Raw genomic sequence first — 18,166 nt, forward strand, 5'->3', positions numbered from 1 at the left:
TTACAGCTGCATGAGATTTATGCCATTATCGCAGTAATTATTCATGTGAAACAACCAAATATGGTTTTATCCTTTCTTTCTGGCTCACTTGAGACTTTGATCTGAAAACAAGTTACAGTTTAAATAAATTATGATTCATGCACGCATCATTGTCTCCACACGCATGACGAGGATCCTGGCTGGGATGTTGGGGGTGGGGGTTGGAGTCGGTCCCAGAAGACAACCTGAACAGGTTTGCCGGTCCATCGGGGAACTGACACACAGTCACCACAAACTCCACATGGGAAGGATGTGATGGAACCCAGGACCCTGCGGCTGTTAGAAAACAGCAAGCTGGGAAACCGGTCCACTCCATCTACTCAGCAAAACACCTGGAAAACCTTCTTAAGTACATAAAGGTGTGTTTGTATGATTTGACTGATTTATTACATATGGCATATAGGTTAAATTACTCTTGGCCATCTTGAGAAGCACACCATCAGGAGGATTTAGAAGCATACCATCAGAAGGTTTAGGAAGCATACCATCAGAAGGTTTTAGAAGCATACCATCAGGAGGATTTAGAAGCATACCATCAGAAGGATTTAGAAGCATACCATCAGAAGGATTTAGAAGCATACCATCAGAAGGTTTAGGAAGCATACCATCAGAAGGTTTAAGAAGCATACCATCAGGAGGTTTTAGAAGCATACCATCAGAAGGTTTAGGACGCATACCATCAGGAGGATTCAGAAGCATACCATCAGAAGGATTTAGAAGCATACCATCAGAAGGATTTAGAAGCATACCATCAGAAGATTTAGGAAGCATACCATCAGGAGGATTTAGAAGCATACCATCAGAAAGTTTAAGAAGCATACCATCAGGAGGTTTTAGAAGCATACCATCAGAAGGTTTAGGAAGCATGCCATCAGAAGGATTTAGACGCATACCATCAGGAGGATTTAGAAGCATACCATCAGGAGGATTTAGAAGCATACCATCAGGAGGATTTAGAAGCATACCATCAGAAGGTTTTAGACGCATACCATCAGAAGGTTCAAGAAGCATACCATCAGAAGGTTTTAGAAGCATACCATCAGGAGGTTTTAGAAGCATACCATCAGAAGGTTTAGGAAGCATACCATAAGAAGGTTTAAGAAGGATACCATCAGAAGGTTTAAGAAGCATACCATCAGGAGGTTTTAGAAGCATACCATCAGAAGTTTTAGACGCATACCATCAGAAGGTTTAAGAAGCATACCATCAGAAGGTTTTAGACGCACACCATCAGAAGGTTTTAGAAGCATACCATCAGGAGGTTTTAGAAGCATACCATCAGGAGGTTTTAGAAGCATATCATCAGGAGGATTTAGAAGCATACCATCAGAAGGATTTAGAAGCATACGATCAGAAGGTTTTAGAAGCATACCATCAGAAGGATTTAGAAGCATACCATCAGAAGGTTTTAGAAGCATACCATCAGGAGGATTTAGAAGCATACCATCAGAAGGTTTTAGAAGCATACGATCAGAAGGTTTTAGAAGCATACCATCAGAAGGATTTAGAAGCATACCATCAGAAGGTTTAGGAAGCATACCATCAGAAGGATTTAGAAGCATACCATCAGAAGGTTTTAGAAGCATACCATCAGAAGGTTTTAGAAGCATACCATCAGGAGGATTTAGAAGCATACCATCAGGAGGATTTAGAAGCATACCATCAGAAGGATTTAGAAGCATACCATCAGGAGGATTTAGAAGCATACCATCATAAGGTTTTAGACGCATACCATCAGAAGGTTTTAGAAGCATACCATCAGAAGGTTTTACAAGCATACCATCAGGAGGATTTAGAAGCATACCATCATAAGGTTTTAGACGCATACCATCAGGAGGTTTTAGAAGCATAACATCAGGAGGATTTAGAAGCATACCATCAGAAGGTTTTAGAAGCATACCATCAGAAGGTTTTAGAAGCATACCATCAGAAGGTTTTAGATGTTTTGGATGTGCTTCCAGCCTCCCAGGCAGACTTTGGCTTCCATTCATTTCAGTGCAGCATAAAAATCAACTTGCAGAGACTTCACATGTGCTCACAGTCAACTTCTAGTCAAGTTTATCTAGTGTCAAAATGACGTTATCAGTGCAGAACATCCACCCATCCATCCACCCACCCATCCATCCATCCATTATCCAAGCCACTTATCCTGGTCTCAGGGTCACGGGGATGCTGGAGCCTAACCCGGCAGTCATTGGGCGGCAGATGGGGAGACACCCTGGACAGGCCGCCAGTCCATCACAGGACCCCCCCCCCACACACACACACACACACACCTAGGGACAATTTAGTACGGCCAATCCACCTGACCTACATGTCTTTGGACTGTGGGAGGAAACCGGAGCACCCGGAAGAAACCCACGCAGACCCGGGGAGAACATGCAAACTCCACACAGAGGACGACCTGGGAATATAATTTTGAAAAAAATCATAGACCGCCATATTCCAGTTGCAGAGCAACACTAGAAGAAGAGAAGGTTCACCGAACACCGCACACTATCACAAACCATTTTAACCTTCACACACTGCCACAACGTCACAGCAAGGAGCTGACCAGTAAAACCACAGTCCCAGTACGACCCCAGTCAATCACTGGTGGCCACTGGGAACAGACCAGTAAGCTCCTGCCAGCACTGGGAGCTCAGCGTTTTAGCTCAGCAGGTTCCACACGGACGCCCGACCAAGCCGGAGGTAACACGGGGATTCGAACCGGCGATCCCCGTGTTGGTAGGCAACGGAATAGACCACCATGCTACCCAGACGCCACTGTGTTGGATCTTTAACATAACGGCAACCAACAGAAGAAATGAATAAACTTCGTTTGGGGAAAAAAAAGAGACTCATTAATTTCAACTCATTAATTTGCTGATAGTATTGGCACAACACAACACAACACGACACAGAGGGAATAACCCACATTCTTCTTTTCTGATCTGCATTTCTAATGTTTCTGCTGCCACCACAAACACACGGCCTGATGGGAAATTGGACCCCAAAAATAGGTTTGACTGATGTAGATTCAAATGAATGTGCACCAATCTGTCCAGGACAGCAGCCTCAGCGGCTCAGTGAACTACAGCCAAGAGCTTCACTCCCAAATTCCTCCTCCTCAGCTAGACAATACCCCACCTGACAATCCCCCACCTGACAATACCCCACCTGACAATCCCCTACCCGACAATACCCCACCTGACAATCCCCCTACCTGACAATACCCTACCTGACAATCCCCTACCTGACAATCCCCTACCTGACAATCCCCTACCTGACAATACCCCACCTGACAATCCCCTACCTGACAATCCCCTACCTGACAATCCCCTACCCGACAATACCCCACCTGACAATCCCCCTACCTGACAATACCCCACCTGACAATCCCCTACCTGACAATACCCTACCTGACAATCCCCCACCTGACAATCCCCTACCTGACAATCCCCTACCTGACAATCCCCTACCTGACAATACCCCACCTGACAATCCCCTACATGACAATACCCTACCTGACAATCCCCCACCTGACAATCCCCCACCTGACAATCCCCTACCTGACAATCCCCTACCTGACAATACCCCACCTGACAATCCCCTACATGACAATCCCCTACCTGACAATCCCCCACCTGACAATCCCCCACCTGACAATCCCCTACCTGACAATACCCCACCTGACAATCCCCTACCTGACAATCCCCTACCTGACAATACCCCACCTGACAATCCCCCACCTGACAATACCCCACCTGACAATCCCCTACCTGACAATCCCCTACCTGACAATACCCCACCTGACAATCCCCTACCTGACAATACCCCACCTGACAATCCCCCACCTGACAATCCCCTACCTGACAATCCCCTACCTGACAATACCCCACCTGACAATCCCCTACCTGACAATCCCCTACCTGACAATCCCCCACCTGACAATCCCCTACCTGACAATCCCCTACCTGACAATACCCCACCTGACAATCCCCTACATGACAATCCCCTACCTGACAATCCCCCACCTGACAATCCCCCACCTGACAATCCCCTACCTGACAATACCCCACCTGACAATACCCTACCTGACAATCCCCCACCTGACAATAACCCTACCTGACAATACCCCACCTGACAATACCCTACCTGACAATCCCCTACCTGACAATACCCCACCTGACAATACCCTACCTGACAATAACCCTACCTGACAATACCCCACCTGACAATACCCTACCTGACAATCCCCCACCTGACAATACCCCACCTGACAATAACCCTACCTGACAATCCCCTACCTGACAATAACCCTACCTGACAATACCCCACCTGACAATACCCTACCTGACAATCCCCCACCTGACAATACCCCACCTGACAATACCCTACCTGACAATAACCCTACCTGACAATACCCCACTTGACAATGAGACTGGTGAAAGCAGGTGAAACGAGGGGATCAGAATGTCGGGAACTGGTAAATTTGGGACTGATGTCAGTTTTGTGTTTACACACACAGCAAGGCCAGTTTATGTGTCCAAGACTTTTCATGCACAGCGGCAACCTGCAGTAAAACTCTGTCTAACGCTGCTCTTTCCTGTTCTCTGATGCTGCTTAACTTGTTTTCAAGGGACATGTGGTACACAAACTGAATGTTCATGTACCACATGTCTTTATAAAGGTATATAGAAGACACGTGAGTTACATACACGACACAAAACAACATTCTGGATACAACTGAAAGCCTTTCCCTCTGTTGTGTTGAACTAATGAGAGTAACGATCTAATGAAAGTAACGACCTAATGACAGTAACAACCTAATGACAGTAACGACCTAATGAGGGTAATGATCTAATGCGGATATGATCTAATGAGAGTAATGATCTAATGAGAGTAACGATCTAATGAGAGTAATGATCTAATGAGGGTAATGAGCTAATGAGGATAATGATCTAACAAGAGTAATGATTTAATGAGAGTAACACTCTAATGAGGGTAATGATCTAATGAGAGTAACGACCTAATGAGGGTAATGATCTAATGAGGATACTGATCTAATGAGAGTAATGAGCCGAGAGAGTAATGATCTAATGACAGTAATGTCCACGAATCTGGTACAACACAACTGTGCGTGTCTTCATGTGTAGCAACAGTAATGTCAATCTAGCACTAGATATGTGTGTGTGTGGGGGGGGGGGGGGAGCGAGAGAGAGAGAGAGAGAGAGCAAGAGAGAGAGGAGAGAGGAGCAGTGTGAATGGAGCAGAGCCGGTGCACCTTGTGATTGTGTGTAAAAACCCGTCAGGATGAATCCAGCACACCTCATGTGTTAGTGTGTTTATGGAAGTGTGATTAAAACTAACATGTTGTCCTGGGTGTGTGTGTGTGTGTGTTTGAGTGTGTGTTTAATTAGACACCAGCATATGGTTCATTATCTGCCTGCTGTCACAGCACTAATAAAAAGTGATGGAGCTGCCACATCCAACACATCACATATTCAGTAATCGGGGGGGGGAAGGTAAAATGCACTGCACTTGCAGCAGTTGTTGCTCTCTTACTGTTGTTTGTGGTCGATGCAGGTTCGGTTGCAGGTTCGGTTGGAGACCCTTCACCGTTTTTGTTCAAATGCAAGTTGCAGCAACAAAACACCGTGAAGTTTGGGTCTGAAGTTCTGATCAACATTAGATTGTCGGAAGGCACCGGAAAAAATGTCATAAAGTCCAAATCCCTCTTTATCTTTGCATTTGAAGGGCTAAAAAGTTATTAACCCATTATAAATATCATTAGTTATATCTTCATGTATAATGATAATGACAACAATAATTAATGGCTACCTATTCAGACTAAAGAGGTGAAAATTCAATTCAATTCAATTTATTGTCATTAAAAACAATGTGCAGGCACACGCTAAAAACGAAATGAGGGCTGCGGCTTCGCCAAACAGTGCAAGACAGACACAGACCAACATAGCAAACATAGTATAAGATACATACAGATGAAGACTAGAAGCTAAAGGTAAGTATAAAACAAAAGAGCATGAGTATGAACATATTTACAGACATTCAGTGGGTGGACAGGTTCAGGTGGGCAACAGCTTGGGGAAAGAAGCTGTTTTTGAGCCTGGTAGTGCGGGCTCTGAGGCTCCTGTAGTGCCTCCCAGAGCGCAGGGGGCAGAACACTCTATGGTTGGGGTGGGTGGGATCACTGCTGATGGTGAGACCCCTTCGAATGCAGGGTTTGTGATAAATGTCTTTTATGGCTGGGAGCTGGGTACCGGTGACATGCTGGGCCGCCTTGACGACCCGCTGCAGAGCTTTCTGGTCTACTGAGGTGCAGTTGCCGTACCACACCGAGATGCAGCTGGTCAGGATGCTCTCTATGGTGCAGTGGTAGAAGTTGGTGAGAATTCTGGGCGATAGACGGGCACTCCTCAGCCTCCTCGGGAAATGCAGGCGTTGTTGGGCGTTTTTCACAAGGGCCTGGGTTTTGATATCCAGGAGAGATCCTCGCTGATATGGACTCCAAGGAATTTAAAGCTGGAGACACGCTCCACTTCCACCCCATTAATGTGTTATGGGGAGTGGCTGCAGCTTCTAGACCTCCAAAAGTCCACAATCAGCTCCTTCGTCTTCTGCACGTTGAGGACAAGATTGTTGGTAGTACACCATGATGTGAGGTGCTGAATCTCATCCCTGTAGGCCGTCTCGTCATTGTTGGTGATACAGCCAATGACTATGGTGTCATCTGCAAACTTAACTATAACATTTGAAGGGTGAGTTGGCAGGCATTCGTGGGTAAAGAGGGAGAAAAGGAGGGGGCTCAGAACACAGCCTTGAGGGGCACCTATGCTGACGGTCAGGGTAGAGGAGGTGTGGTCACCTAACCTAACAGACCGAGCTGTGTTGGTGAGGAAGTCCAGGGTCCAGTTACAGGGAAGTACAGGGTCCAGGTTGAGGCCCAGGGAGAGGAGTTTGGCGGTTAGTTGGTGGGGATGATAGCGTTGAAGGCAGAGCTATAATCTATAAACAGCATCCGGATGTATGTGTTGTTAAGTTCAAGGTGGGTCAGAGCAAAGTGCAGGGCAGTGGCAATGGCATCCTCAGTAGACCTTTTGGGACGGTAGGCGAACTGATGTGGTTTGAATGTGGGGGGGGATTAGTGTTTTTGATGTGAGCCCGAACCAGTCTCTCAAAGCGCTTCAGGACAATGGGGGTGAGTGCTATGGGTCGGTAGTCATTCAGACATGTGGGTGTTGATTTCTTGGGGACAGGAATGATAGAGGTGGTCTTAAAGCATGTCAGGACTATGGATCGGGACAGTGAGAGGTTAAATATAGATGTGAAGACCTCAGCCAGTTGGTCGGGGCATTCCCGGAGGACCTGACCCAGTATTCTTCCAGTGTGTGAATGGGTCAGTATCCTGGCAACCCAGTCTCAGTCTTCTTCTGTCACACACTGGGTGGTTACAGGCACACTGTGGCATGTTGGGAATTTAACAAGCAACCTGCCAAAACATGCTGCTTTCCTGGCAGAGGTAATCAAGTTTGTAGACTGCTGGCTAGTAGCCAGCTAACTTGGCAGGTTTACGGCCATTATTTGAAAGTTCTTTTCATCAGAAATTAAATTAGACTTATATTTACTCATTTGGCTGACGACTTTTGCCAAAGTGAGCCCATAATTAACAAACTGGATGTTTTCTCTGTGTTGCCTTTTGCGCTGGCTGCCAAAAGCCTCATGTGGTGTTGAAAAACATTTTGTAAATAATCACTTGACGTTGACTCAAACACTGAAGACTGCAGCCATTCAGACATGTTCATCTCCACAAAGCACTAGCTTGACTGTATGTAAAGATTCATATTAGGGTTAAGTTAAACTGATGGAGGCTGGGTGACAGGACCGATGACAGAGACTGGCGTACGGGTCTACTGCTTTGCAACAGATCCCCTCCTCTACTTTAGATATATGACAGTGGCACAGCAAAAGTGAAACTATGTATATTAGGATAAAGCAAGGGATTTTTCCATACATTTCCGGAAGTATCTTTCCAACTTTAAGAGATGGAAGCCGTGAGAGATCACTGTCATCATTCCTTTATTTAAAGCTGCTGTACGTAACTTTCCTTTAACATCATTTTGTTATCCATCCATCCACTATCCAATCCACTTATCCCAGTCGGGGGGTGGGATGCCGGAGCCTATTCCAGCAGTCACTGGACAGGCCGCCAGGCCATCACAGGGCACCATTTTGTTATATTTGGTGAAACTCCCATAATGTACTGACAGGTAAGAAAAACACCTGGTCTCTCTCACTGCCCCTGCGGCTGTATTCTGATTTGCTAAAAATTCATTTGTTCTGAATGAAACAACCAATCACTGCTAAGGAGCGTCCCTGACTCAACACCAATCACGTTGTGTGTACGTGCAGGGCAGCCGGGTACTTCACAAATATTCTTTTTGTATTAAAACAGAACTTCACAGCAACAATGTTGCTGTAACAAAGATATTCACTGAGAATTTTTTTGGGGGGAGGGATCCCCCCCCCTTTTCTCCCCAGTTGTATCCGGCCAATTATCCCAATTTTCCGAGCCGTCCCGGTCGCTGCTCCACCCCCTCTGCCGATCCAGGGAGGGCTGCAGACTACCACATGCCTCCTCCCATACATGTGGAGTCGCCAGCCGCTTCTTTACACCTGACAGTGAGGAGTTTCACCAGGGGGATGTAGCGCGTGGGAGGCTCATGCTATTCCCCCCAGTTCCCTCTCCCCACCGAGCAGGCGCCCCGACCAACCGGAGGAGGCGCCAGTGCAGCGACCAGGACACGTACCCACATCCGGCTTCCAACCCGCAGCCACGGCCAACTGTGTCTGTAGGGACGCCCGACCAGAACAACAACCGCTTTTCAAACGTAGTTGTGCAAAAACAGGCGTTTAGTAAATGTAGTCGGGGTGCAGCTGTACACGAGGTTTTAACCTGGTCTTGTTTGATTTTCACCTCCAATCTTGCAATAAAAGCCCACCAGCTCCTGGGAGGTGAAAGTAATAAGTACACTGACACATCCATCTCTCCCTCTCTCATCACACAAACCTCTGGCCCTTTTTTGTTCTTCATCTCTCTCTAAATCGCCACATTCTCTGGCGCTCTTTTTTGGCCCATCTTTCCTTCTCCCTGAGGAGGAACCAAAACAATTTGTTTTACGATGAAGCTCTGGTGCGAGTCTCTCTCTCAGTACCAGAGATTTACCAGTGGTCTGACACCGGTGGGCAGAAAGTCCAAGGTCACAAACTGTCAGAGTTTCAATGAACAGACAAAGTGGTAAAATGTGAGGGAGACCATCAGATACAGAACTTTCAAAATCCTCCAATGAAAAGTGATTGTTGTGGGGCCTTCACAACGAGCTTGCTTACTTACTTACAGTTCAATTTTACTGCTGTTAATCAGCTAACAAAAACTGAGCTGCTTTGCATTTTAATTTTTGCCAACCATTTGCAAGATGTTTGGACAGAAATATGGCTCCAAACGCTTGCTGAGGAAGAGCGATTGGTAACTTTGTGAGTTACAGTGACATGAGCTGATGCTCATCTTTGGAGAAGAGACCTGGACGGTTTGTTGTCAAGGCAACAAGCTGACAGGCTCCTCCTGCTGTGCTGTCAAGATACCAGCTCCAACTGCTGTTCCAGAGGGATGGGGTATCACACGGACTCTTTCCCACAACGGTGAGGAGCTGTGCTGGGGGTTGGAAATAATCCCAAGTCTATCTGGAACTTTTCCTGGCCCTGAATCACAGTCTGTCTCATCTACACAGTTATTTATTTACCCATCTGTTTGTTCTTTTATAAGACAAATTTCCCTCCATCCATCCATTAACCCTACCCACCTTATCAAATTCAGAGTCACAGGGGGGGTATCTATTCCAGCATGCACTGGACAGAAGGCATGAAGACACCCTGGACATCAGACACATCGGTCCATCTCAGGACAGACACACATGCACAAACACACATCTATGGACCAATTAGAGAGCCTGATTCATTTAAGTATGTCTTTGGACTGTGGGAGGAAAACCCACACAAACAGACGTAGAACATGTAAACGCCACACAGATGGACTGAAATCCAACCCACGACTCCTCTGGTTGTGAGCCAAACAGCACTGTACACTGAACCACTGTGCCAGCTGGGAATAACTTGGTGCCAACTGGGAATAACTTGATACTGTGGAAGTTGCGACAAAACATAGACGGACTTCTCTCTTTGACTACACCGACGCGTATGTCGTTTATTTTCATTTTCATGACGGACGAGATCAGGCAGGAGTCTCCGTGGACTATGATGTTTGCGGATGACATTGTGATCTGTAGTGAGAGTAGGGTGCAGGTTGAGGAGAGCCTGCAGAGGTGGAGGTATGCACTGGGGAGAAGAGGAATGAAAGTCAGTAGGAGCAAGACGGAATACATATGCATGAATGAGAGGGAGGACAGCAGAATGGTGAGGATGCAAGGAGTAGAGGTGACGAAGGTGGATGAGTTTTAATACTTGGGGTCAACTGTCCAAAGTAATGGGGAGTGCAGAAGAGAGTGCAGACAGGGTGGAGTGGGTGGAGAAGAGTGTCAGGAGTAATTTGTGACAGAAGGGTACCAGCAAGAGTTAAAGGGAAGGTTTACAAGATGGTTGTGAGACCAGCTATGTTATATGGTTTGGAGACAGTGGCACTGATGAGAAGACAGGAGGTGGAGCTGGAGGTGGCAGACTTGAAGATGATAAGGTTTTCATTGGGAGTGATGAAGAAGGACAGGATTAGGAACGTGTATATTAGAAGGACAGCTCAGGTTGGACGGTTTGGAGACAAAGCAAGAGAGGCAAGATTGAGATGGTTTGGACATGTGTGGAGGAGAGATGCTGGGTATATTGGGAGAAGGATGCTGAATATGGAGCTGCCAGGGAAGAGGAGAAGAGGAAGGCCAAAGAGGAGGTTTATGGTTGTGGTGAGGTAGCTGGCGTGACAGAGGAAGATGCAGAGGACAGGAAGAGACGGAAACGGATGATCCGCTGTGGCGACCCCTAATGGGAGAAGCCGAAAGTAGTAGTAGTAGTAGTAGTAGTAGTAGTAGAAATCTGATGGAAACACATCGTAATTTGCATGATTTTTTTTGCCACATTTAATAAATCGCTTGGCATTTATTCAGAAGTTGGATGGAAACATGACTAGAAGGAGAATGTACTGCTGTTTGAGAATGACCTCATCACATTTACATTTTCTCATTTAGGAGACACATATAGCAGATCCCACTTACAAGAGTCAGTAATCAGCAGAATGCTCCAGGCATCCTGGACCACTAAATGGAAGTATCATAGCCAAGATTTCATGTCCCATCATGTCACACCCCCCTACGTCATGCAACATCACACCACGTCATGCAATACCACCCCCCATCATGCAACATCACACCACATCATGCAACATCACACCACGTCATGCAATACCACCCCCCATCATGCAACATCACACCACATCATGCAACATCAAACTACATCATGCAACATCAAACTACGTCATGCAACATCACACCATGTCATGCAATACCACCCCCCATCATGCAACATCAAACTACGTCATGCAACATCATCCCACGTCATGCAATACCACCCCCCATCATGCAACATCACACCACATCATGCAACATCAAACTACATCATGCAACATCACACCACATCATGCAACACCACCCCACGCCATGCAACACCACCCCACGTCATGCAACACCACCCCACGTCAAGTGCAATTAGAACTAATTAGAAAGAAGTCTGCCACAGGCAGATCACCAATAGTGACACGAGTAATAGGAGATCTAACTCATAAATTAGCTGGACAACGTCACAAGCCAGCATCCCAGGCATGCGTAGGAGGGTTATTTTTGGATTAAGGCAGGCCTGGAAAATGGAAGTGTTTAGGCCTTTCTTGAGTAAAGTACAGAAGTCTGCAGCCCTGATGGAAGACAGAGATCATTCAACTTCTCGTTCTCTTCTACTCAGCCATCAGAGTCCATCATCACATCTTCTACTACAGTGTGGTACGGCAGCACGCACAGTCAAACACACACACACACACACACAAAAAAAAGTACAGCGGACTATCAACAAGGCATCCAAAATCATAGGCAGCCCACTCCCCTCTACATACACACCGGACTGCAGAGCGAGCAAAGAAGATCATCTCCGACCCCTGACATCCTGCTCATCACCTCCTCCAGCTCCTTCCCTCAGGGAGGCGCTACAGGTCACTGTCCACTAAGACTAAACACTTCACAGCTTTTCCCCCGTAGCTATCAGGACTGTGAATTCCTCCTTATAGTCCCCTCCTCATACACCATTGGCATGCACACCACGCATACTACCATCCCCCTAATGGATGACTGTGTGTATTGTGTTTCTGCTATTGTGTAACTCTTGTTTTGTGATAATATATGGCGTGTCTGCTGTTGTCCATGTCTGTATTGTGTTGCAGATTTTACCATACTGTACCGCAAACAAATTCCACCAGCCTTGGTCGTGTGGCTAATCAACAATTTATCTATCTATCATAATTTATCAGCCGTAGAAGTCTGTTTGAGACACCCATCCATCCATTATCCAAACCGCTCATCCTCACTCAGGGTCGCGGGGATACTGCAGCCTATCCCAGCAGTCATTGGGCGCCACCCTGGACAGGCCGCCAGACCATCACAGGGCCCACACACACACACATTCACACTTACGGACAATTTAGTACGGCCGATTCACCTGACCTACACGTCTTTGGACTGCAGGAGGAAACCGGAGCACCCGGAGGAAACCCACGCAGACACGGCGAGAACGTTCCTATAGAAGGCCAGGGCTCCTCCATGTAAACCGAGTAAAAAGTTAAGAGCATCAAATACCAGCAGGCTAGATGTGTTGTATACTTACTAAAGGTGCAGTGATGCACCAACTAGCACTTCTGACAACCCAAAGATGTAATCCTGCCGAGCATTGGAGACTCACGCTTGAGTAAAACTGTGCAGTGACCATGATGCATTGCACCCGTGATGAACTCAGTAGTGTTGGTGTTTCTATGACAGTTGTTCAGGAAAAGAAACAGTTCTTCTACATGGCTCAGCGGCCTCTTATCTCCGTTTCACCACACTGAGCTCCATGAAAACGGAAAGCCAAGCAACCTTCCTACATTATTCTGTTCCGTTTGTCTGGCGAGGGACTGCACCCTAACGGTTAACACCTAATACACACACACATAATGGACAACACCAACTATCCACACACCCTATATGTGACGGTCAACAATGGCTATCAAAGTAGCTTTGTATTTTTATATTTGTGAGGAGCATTACTGACTACATTCACTTCCTAGCCCCCAACCTTAACCATCTAAACTACATGCCCACCCCCTAACCTTTTACCCCAACCTTAATCTATTCCTACTTCTAACCTCAACCCTAAACCCAAGTCCTAACCCTAAAAAAGACATGCATGTTCGGGTTGATACTCCTGTCTGTGCCCCTGAGCAAGGCGATGGGAAGGAATCACCGGCGTTGGTCCCCAGGGTGCTGCACAGCCGGGACGGGTTAAATGCTGAGGAAGAATTTCATTTGTAGGTATGTGCAAAATGACCAATAAAGAGTATTCTATTCTATTCTAAAGTAGACCCCTCACACTTTTGGGGGGGGGGGGCCAGGGCTAGGCTCCAGCATCCCCGTGACCCTGAGAGCAGGAAAGCGGTTTGGATAGTGGATGGATGGATGGATGGATGGCGAAACGTCTCCCACTGTAGTGGACCCCCCATGGACACAACTCACCATAGTCGGTTCTGTGTTGGGTAGGCACGGCCAATTTCCACACCGCTGGGTAAATGTCTCCTTTTCTATGTTTCTGGGGATTTGTGGTCCCCACAAGTATAGGAATCCAAACACAGACGGACTACCCCCCCCCCCTCCTGGTGCAGGCATATACAACGTCACCTTGCGTCTTTATGTGATCAGTTAAACATTGTCTGCACTATCAGTGGCTTGTCACACTGGGGCGGGGCTCTCACCTTGGGCAATGGCCATGGACTCGAAACTCTGCAGCTCCTCCAGCAGACAGGTCCTCTCGTTGGGCTGGAGCTGGTAGATGAATTCTTTGGCCCTTTTGGGGGAGTTGAGGGGCTCCTTGGGCTCCTTTCTGCCGTGCGTCCCCATCCATCGCCCGGGCGGAATTCTTGGAGCCAGTCTCCGGACGGCGGGTGGGAGAGCTCTCCGCAGGCAATACGGGATCATTGCCGGGGGGGGGCGGGGGGGTCCGTTTGAAACCTGGAGGACTTGAAAAAAAACAAAAACAACAAATCCTGATTGGATGTCAGTGCGCGTCAGTGCGCAAACCGCTGTCCGACCCAGCAGCGCTTCCCACCGGGTACAAGTTAAACCGAGGTTCGGTCCTCCAGCCTTCGGGTGGGGGGGGGGGGGACCGGGTTTAGTATTCCCCGGTTCAGTTCCCCGAACCTGGGATCGCTCTGACGGGGTCACAGGTCGCGGTGTTGGCGCGCTCGCCGTTTTCCAGCCGCGTCCAGATCGTTTTGGTTCGTCTTCCCGAAAGGAGGAATTTTCCGGTAACTGCTGCGCGATTCCCTGCCGGCGACGCTATTCCCGTTTCCTGCCGCGCGCTGGAACGAAAGCGGCGCGCGGCGCCCCCCCTCACTAAATAAAGTTTGAGCGAGTTGAGCGGCCAGCCCGCGACGTCACGTGACAGTAGACGTCACGAGTGACGTAACGCTGACGCGTGTCACGTGGTTCGGTCAACGCGTGAACTAGTTTCTCCTTATTGCCTCGCTTCAGCTGTTTCTAAAGATTGTTTGTACAAGTTATTGTTTCTACAGGTTATTTGTACAGGTTACTGTTTGTACAGGTTATTGTTTGTACAGGTTATTGTTTGTACAGGTTATTGTTTGTACAGGTTATTGTTTGTACAGAACATTGTTTGTACAGGTTATTGTTTGTACAGGTTATTGTTTGTACAGATCATTGTTTGTACAGGTTATTGTTTGTACAGAACATTGTTTGTACAGAACATTGTTTGTACAAGTTATTGTTTCTACAAGTTATTGTTTGTACAGGTTATTGTTTGTACAGATCATTGTTTGTACAGATTATTGTTTGTACAGGTTATTGTTTGTACTGATTATTCAGTCAGTAAAAAGAAATGAAGAAGTCAGAGGCGTCCGCGCCTTCAACTCTACCTGCTCGTGCGTTCTGACCAGTCCACGTGGGCTCAGGGCGGCGGGGTGTCGTGGAAGGCCCCTTCGCGGCCGTGTCGCGCGTGCAAACCGCAGAAATGGGGGGGGGGGGACACTTTATTTACCACGCCGCCGGCACGCGGGAGCCACCGACACGCCCTGTAGAAGCTGGGGAAGAAGCCCCGCCCCCTTTCCCTACATCAACTACATCTCCCACAATGCATCGTAAAAATACAAAAAGGGAGAAAAAATACATATGCAATTTTACCATTATTATTTATTGTTTCTTTAACTTTATATTAGTGGTTATAATAAAAAAAAAATTTAAACTGCCTTCTTGGTGTATCTTTTTTCTTCCTCTGATTTTTTTTTTTTTTTTTAATGTAGACCACTTTAAGCAGCGTTTCGTGCGTGAAAAGGGGAAACATTATATGTCCTAGGTGATTTTTCATGTAACATAATCATCGTTTTATGTATTGGAGTTTACAGCTTCGCCGAAGGTCAACGTAACAATGGGCAACAAATGGAAAATTGTGAAATAGCGCCGCCCACTGGTGCATTGGTCACCAGTGTTTCCTGCCAATTAAAGTTAGGGGATCTGCCCACACCGATCAGCCAAAACATTAAAACCACCTGCCTAATATTGTGTAGGTCCCTCTGGTGCCACCAAAACAGCTCTGACCCGTCCAGCCGTGGACTCCACAAGACCTCTGAAGGTGTCTTCTGGTCTCTGGCACCAAGACGTGAGCAGCAGATCCTTTAAGTCCTGCAAGTTGCGAGGTGGGGCCTCCATGGATCCGACTTGTTCTTCCAGCACATCCCACAGATACGTGATCGGGTTGAGATCTGGGGGATTTGGAGACCAAGGCAACACCTTGGACTCTTGGTCGTGTTCCTCAAACCATTGCAGAACATTTTTGCAGTGTGGCAGGGAGCAGTATCCTGCTGACGGAGGCCGCTGCCATCAGGGAATACTGTTGCCCTGACCTTTTACCCTGAAGGGGCAACGGTATTGGTCTGTATTGGTCTTGGTCTGTAACGATGTTTAGGAAGGTGGTACGTGTCAAAGTAACATCCACATGAATGCCAGGACCCAGGGTTTCCCAGCAGAACGTTGCCCAGAGTATCACACTGCCTCCGCCGGCTTGCTTTCTCCCCACAGTGCATCCTGGTGCCATCTCTTCACCAGGTGAATGATGCACACACACACCCGGCCGTCCACACGATGTAAAAGAAAACATGATTCATCAGACTAGGCCACCTTCTACTATTCCTCCATGGTCCAGTTCTGATGCTCACATGCCCATTGTAGGTGCTTTTGGTGGTGGACAGGGGTCATCATGGACACTGACCGGTCTGCAGCTACACAGCGCCACACACAGCAAGCTGTGATGCACTGCGTGTTCCGACACCTGTCAATCATAGCCAGCATTAACTTTTTCAGCATTTGAGCTACAGTAGCTCTTCTGGGTGATCGGACCAGACAGGCTAGCCTTCACTCCCCGCATGCATCAATGAGCCTTGGGCGTCCACGATCCTGTCGCCGGTTCACCGGTTGTCCTTCATTGGACCACTTTTGGTAGGTACTGACCACTGCATACCCGGAACATCCCACAAGACCTGCCGTTTTGGAGATGCTCTGACCCAGTCGTCTAGCCATCACAATCTGGTCCTTGTTGAAGTCGGTCAGATCCTTACACTTGCCCATTTTTCCTGCTTCCTATACATCAACTTCAACAACTGACTGTTCACTTGCTGACTAATTTAACCCACCCCTTGACAGGTGCCATTTTAATGAGATAATCAATGTTATTCACTTACCTGTCAGTGGCTTTAATGTTTTGGCTGATCTATCCATCTACCTGTCTGTCTGTCAAGAGAGGACTATACTAGATATACATACAGTAATATGCTAAATACGCACAGTATAATGTATATTCCCAAGCTAATGTGATGGTTATGTGATTGCTGCTAGTTACTGGCCGAAAGCAATAACAAAGATGATTTTATTTACATAAATCTCCTTTTTAAAACAAGAGGCAAAATGAACAGCTTTAACCTTTAAAAAAGCTTCCAGAACTATCAAACCCCCAAAAATCAAAATCCTTCATCACATAATGACCCCAAAAGCAGCGTCTCAATCAAATTAAATACAGTCTCTTCTCATTCCTCAGCGTGATTGAATGGCAATCGAGATTCCTTTTAGCTTATTCGGTTGAGCCAAAGATTCGGACATTGTGGAACATAACATTACAGTCAAACTGTCCAGATGCTCGCGCTATTGAAGTCAATGCTACTGACAACGCCGAAGAATACTCATAATTGTGCTTGACAGCTTCTCCATACAAATGCACCACTAACCCCTCTGCAATCACTATGGAAAACTACGGTGATCTGTATTGCAGCAGAGGATTTCAGTGTCCAAACAACATGTGTCTTTCTATCTTCCATTTCAAAAGTCCTCATTCGACCAGAACTCGATTCGTTATAAAGGTATGTGAAGGTTGTGTTAAGTGTTCAGCACGGTGTGTGCCGACTGGCTGGGCAAATATGGCATCACACCAGGCAACGACACTCCGGCTGAAGCAATACCAAAGAAAAGACATGTGAAATGACAGCGGCTTCTCCAACAGTGTAAAATGGGTGGACATATTCTTACGATAACCGAAGACGGCCTTTCAACTCTGCTGCGCAGCCTTTTTTGTGCAGCTCTCCAACTTTTCCGCGCCTGAAAATACTGACATTGCTTCTTTTCTGTACATGCTTTTCAGACCTACGTTGAACCCTGAGAGCAGAGACACCTAAGGGGGGGGGGGGGGCTCGATACGGTTATAGTGGTTTTTCATATCCATGGCACCAAGCCCGATTCGTGAATGGAGAGTTTGGTTCCAAAGTGCGAAAGCT

General features: G+C 47.0%; 1 protein-coding gene across 2 annotated transcripts in view; it reads right to left on the reverse strand.

Moving 5' to 3' along the window:
* Positions 1–14,651, reverse strand: part of tmem65 (transmembrane protein 65) — a 33,110-nt gene extending 18,459 nt beyond the window's left edge. For both annotated transcript variants that reach the window (XR_008811923.1, XM_056298272.1), the window contains exon 1: positions 14,087–14,651. Coding sequence is in view for 1 of the 2 variants with exons in the window: in XM_056298272.1 (XP_056154247.1) it covers positions 14,087–14,309 (223 nt within the window). In the remaining variant the exon portion in view is untranslated. The remainder of the gene's footprint in view (positions 1–14,086) is intronic.
* Between the last annotated feature and the right edge of the window lie 3,515 nt (positions 14,652–18,166).

The sequence above is a fragment of the Lampris incognitus genome, chromosome 18, assembly GCF_029633865.1.
Source record: "Lampris incognitus isolate fLamInc1 chromosome 18, fLamInc1.hap2, whole genome shotgun sequence".
Lineage (NCBI taxonomy): Eukaryota > Metazoa > Chordata > Actinopteri > Lampriformes > Lampridae > Lampris > Lampris incognitus.